Source organism: Alligator sinensis, unplaced genomic scaffold, assembly GCF_000455745.1.
Source record: "Alligator sinensis unplaced genomic scaffold, ASM45574v1 scaffold1083_1, whole genome shotgun sequence".
Classification (NCBI taxonomy): domain Eukaryota; kingdom Metazoa; phylum Chordata; order Crocodylia; family Alligatoridae; genus Alligator; species Alligator sinensis.
The window spans coordinates 381,507-395,377 of NW_005842644.1; the positions used below are offsets into that span (position 1 = coordinate 381,507).

At 53.4% G+C, this 13,871-nt stretch overlaps 1 protein-coding gene across 1 annotated transcript in view; it reads right to left on the reverse strand.

Annotated features, from left to right (window-relative positions):
• Positions 1-13,871, reverse strand: part of SND1 (staphylococcal nuclease and tudor domain containing 1) — a gene marked incomplete at its 3' end in the record, with an annotated part of 220,382 nt that overhangs the window by 191,066 nt on the left and 15,445 nt on the right. The window contains exons 5-6 of the mRNA XM_025215432.1: positions 8,159-8,237; positions 2,518-2,678 (exon numbers count right to left, since the gene is read on the reverse strand). Of these exons, the coding sequence (XP_025071217.1) occupies positions 2,518-2,678; positions 8,159-8,237 (240 nt within the window). The remainder of the gene's footprint in view (positions 1-2,517; positions 2,679-8,158; positions 8,238-13,871) is intronic.

The following is a 13,871-nucleotide window of genomic DNA, read 5'->3' on the forward strand; positions in this document are numbered from 1 at the left end:
GCCGCCGCACGGGAGTGTCCCTAGGGGGGGGCGGGGAGCCTGGACGGTGGTCGGGCGCAGGGAGGTGGGCGGCTCAGCGCAGGAGCGCCCCCTACTGGCCCGCCACACGTGGTGGCAGCGGTGGGATATGAATACCCTGCTGTGTTTGAGGCATAATTTGGGAAAAGGAATAGAGTCACTGAAATCCCTTGAGCAAACAATTTCTAATTTGGCATCGGGTCGACTGGATAGTGTAGATAGTCAGGATGGTGGGCGAGTATGTCCAGAGGACCACGCCTGAACTGAAAGAACTGGCAAAAGAGAGAGGCCTTCATGTGAAGAAAGGGCTAAAGGAGAAAGAGCTGGTTAAACTCTTGTGCACCGGCGAGTCAGAACAAGCGTCAGCTTCACGCTCGACAACTCCTGGGTCCGACCCAGAAACACACTCCCGCTCGTCAAGTCTGGAGGCTGCCAAGAGATCACCCTCTGAGGGGGAGCGGCAGAGACTCCATGAGCTAGAGCTGAAAAGGATGGAGTTAAAAAGGCTGGAGCTGGAGACCCAGCGTGAGAGGGAACAACAACAGCTAGAAGTGAAAAGGATGGAGATGGAGCTGGAAACAAAAAAGCTGAAGCTGGAGGAGAAAAAGCTGGAGGCTCAGCTCCGTCTGCAGAGCAACGGGGGAAACGCAAGCACTCCGCAAGCATCTGGGGAACCCCCCAAACTGGATGCCTCCGCCTTCGCTCACTACCGAGAAGGAGACGATCCTGCGGTGTTCCTAAGCAACTTCGAAAGACAAGCCCAGCGGTGCAAGGTGCCGGAGGAAAAGATCACGAAGTACTTGTCTGCTCTGGTAGAAGGCGACATGGCGGTGGTCCTGAACAGCCTGCCCACCAGGTTTTATGGTTTCTATAAACAATTGATAGATCTTCCAAAAGAGTGGGATGATATGCAGCAGGAACGTGTCAAAGTGGTGAAACTAAATCAAGCATCACCAGAATATCAAAAAGTGCAGATGGAGTTTCAGAAAACCTGCGGATTCAAAATTAACAAGATTGAAAGAATACAAAATCCATTCCTCTGGCAGCAATACCAAATCAAAAAACTGTCTGTGGACAATAAGAACGGCAATCAGAATAACGAAAGGTGCCTGTTCCATGGAACAGCACATTCCTCATTGAACGTAATTAATTATAATGGGTTCAATCGTGGTTTTGCTGGAAAGAACGCTGCAGTAATTGGAAATGGAACGTATTTTGCTGTCCATGCCAATTATTCTGCTATGGATACATACTCTCGACCCGACACGAATGGCTTTAAACACATGTACCTTGCTCAAGTCCTCACTGGACAGTATTGTGTTGGAGCGGCAGGAATGATAACTCCACCATCGAAAAACGCAAGCGACCCTACTGACCTATATGACAGTGTGGTTGATCGCATGAATTCACCATCGATGTTTGTCATCTTTAATGACATTCAAGCTTATCCAGAGTACCTTATTACTTTCACGAAATAAGATTTGTTTAAATGCATTGGAAGATATTTTTGGTGCCTCTCTCATTCTTCACATATCTGAGTAAGAAATGATCCTTGAGTTACATCTTCACAAGATAAAATACTAGTATTCTTCTCATACAACTCTAAATATTTTAGTTTCTTAGATAACATAGCCCTTAATATATCCAATTGCTTATAAGTATTAAGAAAAGGACCTAGAATTAAGTAGATTTTCAAATGTAGCATAATTTTGGCTTGATTCTGCAGTGGTGTGGAAAAATGCACAGAGATCCTACTAGACTAGGTAGGTTTGGCTAGTGGCAGGGAAGGCTGATGCGCATGGGGCTTTATTACCCCAAACCTAACGCGTGCAGAGTGTAGCAGACTAATGCGTCAAGAAGAATGCCATGTGCAGCAGCATACGCAAATGTTGACTGGATGATGTGACCTATGTAGTGGCTATTAAGGATAGAAAGCCTAAGACAGTTCATGTGAACATGCTTAAACCCTACTACGACAGAAACGAGATGGTATTCTGGGTTCCCTCTGAGGGAACACCGGAGGACCCAGAGGAGCCGGTCATGTATGGGGACTGGGATGGCGAGGCAGGGATCGAGGAACTCCGCCTGCCCTCCCAGGACAAGGACCAGCTGCTTGCAGCGCTCCGCTCACCGGCCCAGGTAGCCAGTGATGCACCCGGAGCCTGGATGGTGGGCAGGTGGCTCAACACAGGAGCGCCCCCTACAAGGAGCAGGGGAAAACCCTGGTCAGACCCTGTCCACTCATCCTTCCAGCCTCCACTCTCTGCCTGTGTGACACAGGAGACTGAGCACGATGGACCTAGGTCTGACCCAGTCCATGGCAGCTCTTATGTTCCAGGCTGCAGCTGGGTAAGAGATAAGAAAGCTCAATACTGATCATGCCCCCAGCACTTGCCACCCTGGCAGAGACCAACAAGAACTGATTACCCAGAGGAAAAAGCACCGGGGAGGCCGAAGCCGAGAGCCTGGCTGGCTACTACCCCTGCAGCCTGCCCTTACCGTTGACAGGCTTCTGGTGCATGGAGTCCACGAAGTGGCGGGGGTTCTCGATGGTGTACTTGAGGTCCCGGAGGGTGTGGGAGCCCGTGCCCTCGCTCCACATGCCCTTCTTGGCAATCTTGGCCTGCTCCTCTAGCTCTGCCAGCCTGCTCTGCTCAGGGCTAGGAGAAAAAGCAGACACGAGGTAAGAGCACTGGACCAGCGAGAGAGCCACGAGAGCAGCAGCCACAGGCAGATGCACTGGCTCCAGGCGCTTTAATGATTCTCACACAGCTCGGGTTGAACAGAAACAGGGCACTAGAAGGCAGGGGGAGGCAATTCCTCCTCGCCTTGCAATGTGGCAGCAGCCCATGGCTGCTGACCCTGGCTTTGTATTCTAGTGCAGCATGGACAAATGGTGTCTCATGGGGCCAAAGCTCTGGCGAAGGTCGAGCTGGCAAGGAGACTGGCAGTGCGAGTGCCGGCTCCAGTCTCCGAACGTGGCTTCATTCTCCTCCACGACCTCCAACAGGCACTAGCCCCATATCAGACACTCCGCGCCCTCTTTTCAACTGAGCATCCCACCCCCATCTGATGCGACAATGCCCAAGGCTGCAAAGGATGCTGCCAACCTCATGCGTCATGCCTGACCTTCCTTCCAGGCAAGGGTGTGAACCAAGGGAACAGGGAACTGGTGTTCATAGAAATCCCAGAGCCATGGGCTTGGCAGGGAGCTGCGGGGGTCATATCCAGTCCAAGCCCTGCCCGAGGCAGGATCAGCCCCGTCCAAACCAGCCTAGACGAACCCCGTGTCAGACTTCGGAGCCGCACGACACAGTCACCCCCAACACAGCCCCAGGCATTGCCCCCGCCCCTGGGATACAGGGAGGCCGCGGCCAAAGACATCCTGCTGCTGCCAGGGGGGTCATGGGCGCTGCAGAGACCCAGGCCAAGGTTATGCCCCCACTGCAGAGGAAAGCAAAACCCTCTAGTGCAGACCAATCTGAGCAGGGGGGAAAATCCCCTCCTGCCCCAGTGCAGCATGAGGCTGAGCCTGAGCACAGGGGCAAGACCCTCCAGCCAGGACCCTGCGGGGTTGGTGCCAGCAGAAGCATTGGCTCAGCCCAGCCCCATCCCCAGCCCGAGCTGCATCCAGCACGTCTAGGGGAGGGTTAAAACCCCCTGAAACATGAAGCAAAAAGGAAGCACCAAATCCCAAGATGCTAGACCAAGGGGGCACCTGCTGAAATTAGCAGGAAACAGGTTTAAAAAAAAAAACAACAAGAGACAGGATTTTTTTGTTAACTTGTGCAACTCATGGCCACGGGAGGCAGAGCAGAGCCAGGGTCAGCAAGGGGCTGGCTACGTTCATTGAGAATCGATCTATTTGTGGCTATTAAACAGGATGGTTGCAGATGCTTCCTCTGGCATCTCTAACCCAATGGTGGTGGGAGGGTGTTGGATAGGGGAGAGATCACTCTTGAAGCAGTCGATTCAGTGCTCTCCCTCTATAGCATCCACTCCTGCCACTGGCAGAGACAGGATACTGGGGCTAGATGGAGCGCTGGTCTGAGGCTAGCAGTACCTGCCAGCCCTCCAGCGCAGGACCCTGGCAGGAAAGGAAAACCAAGCCTCGGGACCTGCTGGCACTGCTGATATGTCTGTGGTTTGGGGCTGGGACTGGCTACTGATCCCAATCCACAAAGCAGCATCTCCCAGCAGGGCTGAGCACCCCCCTGTGAGACCTGTCTCAACTAATTGCAAGCAGCTGGGCTCAGGGCAAGTAAGCCAGGCACGAAGTGGGGCTCTCCCATAGATAAGGGCGAGACGAGCGATCAGACGGCACCATTTTAACCTTCTGCAAATCGTGCTGACGGACAATTGTGAAGAGCTCCAGGGACCCCAGCACCTCAGGACAGGGGGGCTCCCACTGTGTGATAGCATATCATGGGTCTCCAACAGCCAGCTCCTGCTTTGAAGCAAGAGCTGCTGCAGTGACAGACCACTTGCATTGCTGCCATGGGCCAATCCAGCACAGCCTGGGCTGGTCAGGCAAGGAGCACACAGGGGCTTGCCTGAAGCACAAGCCATAAGGAGCAGTAACTACCCTGCCCACGCGAATGTAATGGAGCAGAGATAACCCACAAACTGCCTCATCTTCCTCCCTGCTTCCCTTCCTTTGTGGGCGAGATCCATCTGGGCAGATGAAAAACTTCTGGCTTCCACCCTCAGCAACATTTAATAGGATTTTCGAATCAGGCTTGCACACCAGGCTCACCGTCCTGCTTGCCAGGGGGCTGCTCTGAATGCTATTATCAAAAAAAAAAAAAATCGGGGGGGGCTATGTGCTGGCAGAGTCCACAGTCGGATGGGTAGGGAACTGCCTGGGGGTCAAACCCAGGCAGTGTTCGTGGATGGGTCTGTATTGTCTTGGCAGAAGGTGGCCAGTAGTGTCGGTTCCTGGCCCCATACTGTTCAACTTCATCAATTTAGACAAGGACATGGAAAGCACGATGACCAAGTTTGCAGACAATACCAAGTTATGGAGAAAAAGTGGTCACGCTGGAGGATAGGATGTGGATCCAAGCAGACCTGGACAAGCTGGAAAGGTGGGTGGAGCAGAACCGGATGCAGTTCAATAAGGATAAGTGCAGAGTGCTTTATCTGGGGGGAAGTAACCAGCAACATGAATATAGGTTAGATGTCCTGGCCAGCACAATGGCTGAAAGAGACCTCGGGGTTTTGGCTCATCACAGGATGAACATGAGCTGCCACTGCAGCGCTGTAGTCAGAGCTAATAGCATACAGGGGTGCATTAGCCAGTGCATCGCGAACAGGGCCAAGGAAGCAATACTTCCTCTCTTTTTGGCACTGGTGAGACCCCAGCTGCAGTACTGTGTCCAATTCTGAGTGCCACACTTCAAAAAAAAAAAGATGCAGAAAATCTTGAAAGGGTCTAAAGAAGGGCCACAAGGATGATTAAGAGCCTGGAGGACAAACCTTGCAAGGAAAGACTGAGGGACCTGGGACTGTTCAGCATGGGGAAGAGAAGACTGAGGGGGGATTTGGTGGCCATCTATAAAGTATAGGAGGTGAATACTAGGACCTGGGAGGGGAAAAACAAAAAACTGTTCACTGGGGAGCCCCAGGGAAAACAAGGAGCAATGGTCATAAACTGTTAGAGGATGGTTCCAGGTTGGATGCAAGGAAGAACTTCTTTACGGTGAGGGTGACCAGAACCTGGAATACACTTCCAAGGAGGTGGTGCAGTCCCCAACCTTGGAAGTCTTCAAAAGGAGACTGGACAGACACCTTGCTGGGGTCATTTGATCTCAGCAGTATTCCTGCCCAGAGTACACCAGATGGACTCGATGATGATCTTTCGAGGTCCCTTCCAGCCCTTAAATTTCTATGGTACAGCCTCTACATCAGGCCTTCCTGGACCTTCAGTGCTGGAGGCTGCAAAGGAGAGAGGAGAAGGCAAAAACCCTGCTCAAACCCAATCACTCTCCCTTCCAGCCTCTGCTCTCCGTCCGTGCGAGACCGGAGACTAGGGAACACAGACCTGAGCCTGACCCAGTCCAGGGCAGTTCTCACATTCTCCCAGCTCTCCTTGCTATACAGCATGGGATACTGGCAGGAGAAGAAAGCCAAGCCAGCCTCGAGACTCAGACCCCATGCGCTATTAAATCCCATGCCTGCATGAGTGGAGGCCTGTTTGTTATGTAGGTCATCAGCAGCAATCCCTTGATACAAAAGGTGATCTCTACCACAGCCCACTGATGGGTCTAGGTATGACTTCGAGTCCAGTCCTGGAGCCACGGACCTATCCGCAGGGGAGACAAAGCCGCAGGCTGAGATTCCTTTCCTCTTCCTTCCTCCACCCACTCTGGATGGGGCTGGAAGGAACCTTTTCCTGGGATGTCTCTGGCTCTTGCTAGGAGCCGGAGGGGAAGAAATAGAAACAGGGGAGCCAAAGACTCCACATGTGCATGCATGCCTGCAGCTTGCTGAAATCCATGGAGCCTGTTGATGTGAAGCCCCGGAGAGTGGGCACGGAGGGGATACTGGGACTGGAAAGGCTACAGGAGCAGTGGGGCAAAAAGGAACCTGTTGAGGGCCAGCAGGGAAGCTGAGACCTTGTCTTGGGGAGGATGGGGGAGTTTAGGTGCTGGGGCGGTGATGATTCCTGCCTGCCACTGCACAGCTGCAGACTGGGAAGTCAGCACTGGCCAGGTGAGAATGATGTGTTAGGAGTTAAAGGTTTTAAATATTTTATTACCAATCATGTGGGCATGTGTTAATTATACAAGTTTGGGGGGGAAGGGGGAATATGGGAGATATCCCTGAAATTTAGCCGTCCTGTAATTGAGGGGGGCAGAATGGAAAAAGCGGAGGTTTGCACCCTCCTGGCCTTGGAGGATTCAAGGTCCTGTCACCCTACCAAAAAAACAAAACCCCAACATCCAGCACGGTCCCCCTGCATGTTATTTGCAGAAGCGAGTGAGGAACGGGAGTGTAGGTGATGTTAAACCACCAACAAGGGAGCATTGAGTCAAGCTAGAAACAGGGAGCAAGTCTCAAGCTGCAGCAAGTGGAGGTTAGATATTAGGAAAAAAAACCTCTCACGAGGAGGGTGGTGAAACACTGGAACAGGCTTCCCATAGAGGCAGTGGAGTCTCCATCCTTGGAGGTTTTGAAGACCTGGCTAGACAAAGCTTTGGCTGGGATAATGTAGTTGGGGATGGCCCTGCTTTGAGCAGGGGGATGGACTAGATGTGACCTCCTGAGGTCCCTTCCAACCCTCGTTGCCTATGATTTTAGGACACCCACGAGGAAGGGACCCGCCTGGCACTGCAGAGCTCCCTGCACTGGAAAGGCCAGAGCCAACAATCTCTTCTTCATCCAGCCACGTCCTGGTGACCCTGATGGAAGGCATCCAAGTGTGCTAGTAACAGCTTTAGGAAGCGACGCACGCACGCACGCACGCTATTTCCATCCCGTGGTTGGCGGGTATTTATAGACTAGCTACATAAACAATTCACACCCCTCGTAATACAATCACCCCGGCCATGGGCTCTGCAGGGGAGATGTCAGCACAGCACTGCTGGAAGCCTGGGTTTCCCAGGGCTGGCCAGTGGACGCATTGCTCTAAGCTCTGGGGAGCTCACGGTCCAGCCACTGGTTCCAGTGGAAGTCAGGACAAGGCAGCCTCCAGGCACCCGTGCATCCCAGCAGGATCACTGCTGGGGGCTGCACTGCGTAAGCAGAAGCTGAGGCAGCTGCTAACCAAGTGCAGACTTAAATCCACGCCAAGTTGGGGGGTTCTCCCATAGGTAGTGCAGAGACAGGGCAGCCTCCATGGGGATCTGTGCCTCGCATGGCTTCTCAGCTTTGAAGTGGCTTGGGGTGAAAGCCAGAGCCCTGCTTACTGCCACCTTGGGGCACCCCAGTCTCAGAGCCGACCCAGCTGCAGCTCGGGCCAGCCCAGAATGAATGCCAGCGCAGCTCAGACATCCATCCCCCCACCCCTCCCAGCAGCTGGGGCAAAGGTACAATGCTTTGCCTTTCAGCTCAGCAATCTTTGCATGAGAGAGAAAGGAGTGCCACAAACCCCCTCCATGCCCCTGGACCATCCAAGGAGAGCGGAGCGCACACGTACTTGTTGGCTCGGATTCCTTCCCTACGGGAAGCCAGGCCTTCGGCCACCAGCGACTCGGCGATGTTCTCCCCAGTTGTGTCTGCATGAGAGAAAAAGGAGACAATTAGCAAAACTGAGCCCCATGAACATCCCCGGCAGGGAAATAACCCTGCAGCAGGCTCCTCCAGAGCACAGGCACCTGCCCCATCAGTCACAGGGCCAGAAGAGCAGCCCAGCTACAGCCAGGGGAGCAAAAAAAGCACTTCACTTTAACCCTGTCAAGACACAACTTGCTAATTCCACCACCTATTTATGCATATTCATATACAGGGTACCACGCTAAGCTAGTTTCAGGAGGATCTAGCTGGCTTGAGGGGGCATGGGGCCTGGAAGGAGGGTTCAGCAAAGACTGGAGACCTTGGCCATGTCTGACAGCAGGACAGCTTCCATCAAGATCCAAAGTGGCAGGCAGGCAGGTCAGGAGGCCTGGACAACCAGCTGCTTTGGTCAAGCAGCTGGTGCCCAAATGGCATGACTGGCGGCTACAAACCAGCTCGGTGGGGAAGCAACAGCAGATGGAAACCATACGCCAGACCCCATCAGCGCTCTGGGAAGGGGAGGCAGCCCCAGTCCCAGCCAGCACATGACCGGTGATGCCTTTTACAACCCCTCTGCATCCCCAGGGGCCCATGGCATTGGGCATCCTCCGTAGCACTGCAATGATCTAAGGGCACGCGTTGCACAGCCAACCCCGCCTGACACCACAGTCTTGCAAGCTCAGAGAGGGCAGAGCTGTTCTCTGCAGGGGCAGGGAGGAGACACTCGGTTCCCGTAAAGACTAAACACTTCTGAATGAGCCACTCACAGCAGTGCAGATGCCAGGCCCCAAAGGAGATGGGAAACTGCTTCTTGGCATCAAAGGGGCTTTCAAAATGCCCAAGGTGAGGACCAGGACAGAGACAAAAGCAAGTGCCAGGAAGGCCCGAAGAGCAAGGGGCCAGGTGAAGAGGGCAGGGCAGAGCAGGGCAAGAGCCAGCATGCGTCTTGAACAGACTAGTGCAGGGATAGGACCTCTCCCACGACAGGCTGGACCACCACTTCCCAGAGAGATCAAATGTCTGAAGGCACAAACAGTCCAGATGCTCTGAACAAGCAGGAGGAAGCTTCGCTTTTGTCCCAGGTCTGTGGGGAGGGGGAACTGGACCCAGAGTCCCAAATCAGTGCCAAGTGTTTTGTAGTGCTTGCTCGCTGCAAACCCAACAGCTTCCAGGAAAGCTGGTCCAGGACAAGCTTGTCCAAAGCCCAGGCTGGCGCTCCTTATAACATACAGGACTTGCACGGAAGGCAATAAGTGAGCAAAATTGGAGGGTCAAAGATCACAAGCAGCAAGCCCCCCTAAAGCAAAATGACTACATTGGTAGGAGCATTGCCAGGAGATCAAGGGCAGCAATTCTTCCCCTCTATTCAGCACTGGGGAGGCCACATCTGGAGTCCTGTGTCCAGTTGTGGCCTCCCACTACAAAAAAGATGGACACATTGGAGAGAGTCCAGTGGCAGGCAACAAAAGTGGTTGAGGGGCTGGGGGACAGGACTGGTGAGGAGGGGCTGAGGGAAATGGGTTTATTGTGTCTGCAGAAGAGAAGACCGAGGGGGATTGAATAGAAGCCTTCAGCTCCCTGCAGGGGGGCTGCAAAGAGGATGGAGCGGGGCTGGTCTCAGTGGGGGCAGATGACAGGACAAGGAGCAATGGGCTCAGGTTGCAGCAAGGGAAGCTGAGGTTGGATATTAGGAAAAACTTTCACAAGGAGGGTGGTGAAACACTGGACCAGGCTCTCCAGAGAGGTGATGGCATCTCCATCCTTGGAGGTTTTGAAGCCCCGGGGAGACAAAGCCTTGGCTGGGATGGAGGAGTTGGGGCTGGTCCTGTTTGGAGCAGGGGCTGGACTAGAGGTCACCTCCTGAGGTCCCTTCCAACTTTCATCACCTATAATTCTATGACTATACATGGACAGGGGCTACCTGGTTTCGCTCCCCGCCTGCCCCTGCCGCCCTTTGCAGCAAAGCTGCAGCATTTCATATTAATTGCATTTAAGCCGGGACAAGGCTCATCAGGAAGCATTTTATGCTTCATCTATTCCCTTAAATCTTGGCCTGACACAGAGTTTAACAATAAGGGAGACACCGAGAAAGGAAGCACACCATAAAAATCTGTAACGTGGCAGAGAACAAGGATGAAGATAAGCGAGACGAAGACCTGAACCCGATAGCGGTGTCAGAGCCTGACAAAACCTGCTCAGGATTTATTTGCAGTTGACCACACATCCCAGCTTGGCCTCCCAGTGATAGATACGAGAAACTCCCAGCTTTTCCTGAGCAAAATGCGTTGGCTGCACAGCCCTGGTGAGCTGGGGGGAAGGGAAGTCTTCCTGCAAATTTGGGAGAACCAAAAACTTTGACTGGATTATGGGCCCAGCATCCCTGATCTGGTGCCAGTCACTCCAGGGGATCACATGCTGGTCTGCAGTTCCCACCCAGGCCTGCTGCTCCTACAGCAATTTGGGTAGCTCAAACCAGTCCAGAAGCAGCAGCAAGAAAGCATTTTGCCTCCACTGACCGTTCCCAACAAGGGAATGGCAGGAAAGTTGGACTAACAGGGCCAGGGGAGGCCTCAGCTGGTCCAACCCCCTACTCAAGGCAGGTTTGTCCCCAATCTAAGGCAACCCAGAGAAGCATCTAAGCACAGCCCCCAGCAGAAGTTACACTTAAGATGCAATTAACCTGTTAAGACGCAAATTAACCCAGTCTGCCAGGGTTAATCATGTCCCAAGTAACCCATTGCCCCTGAAAGACATTGCATTTAAGATGCAATTCAGCTGTTAAGTAGCAACCCAGCTATATGTTTGTGCAATGAACAGTGTGCTAAAATAACGCAAAAGCCACAAAGTTATGACATAAAGAAGGGTATAACAACTTTATGGCTCGTTTCCATTGTGCCTTAAAACTGAACATCCAGCTGGCTGGTACTCCCAGCTGCAGGACCACTGGGCGCTCAGCCAGGATCAGGATCCCAGGCTCCCCCTGCACCAGCAATGGGAATCTGCTCCCTGATCGCACAAGCGCATGTGGCCAAGCAGGAGATATGCTAGATGACAGATCAGATCCCGTGGTACCTTAAATGGAAAGTCTGTCTGCAGCCTGGATCTTAAATCTGAGAACAACCCTCTCATAACCACTGGGCACAGTGCCCAAAACAAAACACAACAAAAAAAAAAAAAAAAAAAAAAAAAAAAAAAAAAAAAAAAACCACACAACACCCTTCCACATGCCCCAGACAAAGCTAGCAGGGCTCTGGGCCCCACTATGCCCTGCCACTGCAAGGACAGGCATTTATTTCACTGTAATTTAGGAAACCAGCTGGAGATTAGGAAGAGCTCTCTGCATTGAAACAGACTGCTCAGGGCAGAGGTGGAATCTCCATCCCTGGATGTGAAATGCAGGTGTGACAGATGCTCGTTTGAGATGTTTAGACCAGTGGATCTCAGCCTTTTTTCACCTGTGGATGCCTAGAAAGGTGTGAACAGAGGCGTGGACCCCTTCCAGTTGTAGGTGTGGTGCAACAGAGCAAGGGTGCTCGCTCTGTTACTAGCAGGGCCCCCCCCCCCCGGAGTGGCAGCTAGGCAGCCTGCAATGCCAACTAGGCAAAGTGGCCCAATTGAGAGCAGGGAGCACAGCTGGGCCAAGAGCCGAGCCCTGAACTGCAAAGAGGTGGCAATTTGCTGCCAGCAGCCAGGGAGAACACCGCCCAGCTGGGCTGCCAGTTAGAGCAACATCTTGGAGGTAAGGGCTGGGGCTATGGGAAAAGAGGAGGCCCCGTGGTCCTAGGCATGACCAGAAACTGCACCCTGCTGAGGACAGGGGGCCCAATGGGATCATCTGTGGCAGGACAGTCCCCCAGAAGTGCCAGGCCAGTTACTGCCCCAGTGAAAGGCAAGCATGGGGCACCTCCCAACTACAGCCCCACATCCCTGGTGGGTGAAATGAAGCAGGGGGAGCCCAGACTCAGAGTATTGAGGCAGGGCCCAGGTCGGTGGACAGACCCGTGGTAGCTCCCAGCCTCTGCGGTAGAGATCTGAGGCTGCATGTAGGAGCTCACGTGAACCCAGGGCGAGGGTGAGAAGTGAGAGTCCTGGTGAGACTCCAGCATTCAGGTCCCAGTGCGAGCCACTGGAGGGAGAAACATCTGCAAGGCACGGGATATGATAAGGGATATACACATACAGGCCCTTGCCATCGGGGCAGATAATTAGCCAATGTTAAATCAGGCAGGAGGCTGCCCATTTAACATCAAGGCGTGACAGGTGTGGAGGTGGGCAGCTGGCCTTAAGACAAGTGGGCAGGCCTACGTTTAGACAGACCCCAGGACATCCACCTGTTACAGGTATGTATTTGCATACTTTTGCTAGATCAGTCATCTTTTGCAGACCCCTTTGACAGTCTGCAGCCCCTAGGGTTCTGCGGGTCACCAGTCTAAACCTCCATGGCTTTCAACCAGTTGTTCTTGGCCTCTTTAGACTCCAGGACCTCTGCAGAAAAATGCCAGCTTTTTGCTTTCCGCGCACTGTTTGATGACAGAAAAAGTACTAGAGCAAGTCTGGGGCAGAGAACCTGGAAGAGCCACAACAAGCCAGTTTGTGATGCTCTAGATTCCTCCTGGAAGGCTCTGGGCTTCTCCAGTGAATCCCATGTAGGTGTTTGCACCCCTAATGGTGTTCACATTGCATCAGCACCTTTGAAGTATCGTGTAGCACCCCTAAGGTGACAGCTGAGAATTGCTGGTTTCGACAGGCCTAATCCTGCCCAAAGCAGGGGGATGAAGTGAATGCAACTTGCTAGGGGCCCTGCCAGGCTGGCTGCTCTCTCATGGCAGAGCTGCTGCCTTTTCATTGCATGTGGACTTGCGTGCTCCTCCATGCAAAGACCAGAGTCCCATATAACCCTGGTCTCTGCTGAGCAGGCTTGAGCCACAGCCGACCACGTGACAGAAAACCAGGCAGATGCGAACAGCGGTACGGCCCAGAGATGAGGGCTGAGGAAGACCTGGCATCCGACATTGTGTCTGTACCCACAACCAAAGAAAGGAGCTCTAGAGGCAGACAGAAGCACCCTGCAGTAGCAGTGAGGGACACCCGCCCTGAACAGGTACTTCCTCGGGACCCGGGACAGAGCAGCTCATGCCTGTAGCCAGAGAGCCCCAAGCAGCTTTGGAAGTGAAAGGCAGGTACAGATGCAGGCACGTGGCTCTTCAAAGGCCAAGGACTGCCACCGCCCCCACCAGTCTGCTGCCAGGATGGCACCATCAACTGGCAGGGGTTACAAGCCCAGTGTTACAGCCAGCCCTTTTGGGAGCTACATGCCTATCCATAAGGAGCAGTGACCAGATCCGTGGGAGGCTGGAGATGCGACAGGTCTTCCCCCACCATCTTCAACTGCAAGAAGCCAGTCTGAGATCACCTTTGTGCCCAGAGCTGGGCCTGGAAAAGGCAGCAGGGAAAACAGAGCCAGACAGGGGAGGAATGGGAGTGAAGCCTGGAAAGGCAGGCACCAGGACACAGACAAATAGGGTAGAAGCCAAACTCCTCATGCTGGGACCCTCTCCAGCTCTGAACTCTGTTGAGAAGGGGGGGAAAAAAAATAAAAAAGGGTCCCACCACCTCCATCCATGTGCCCCCCCCCA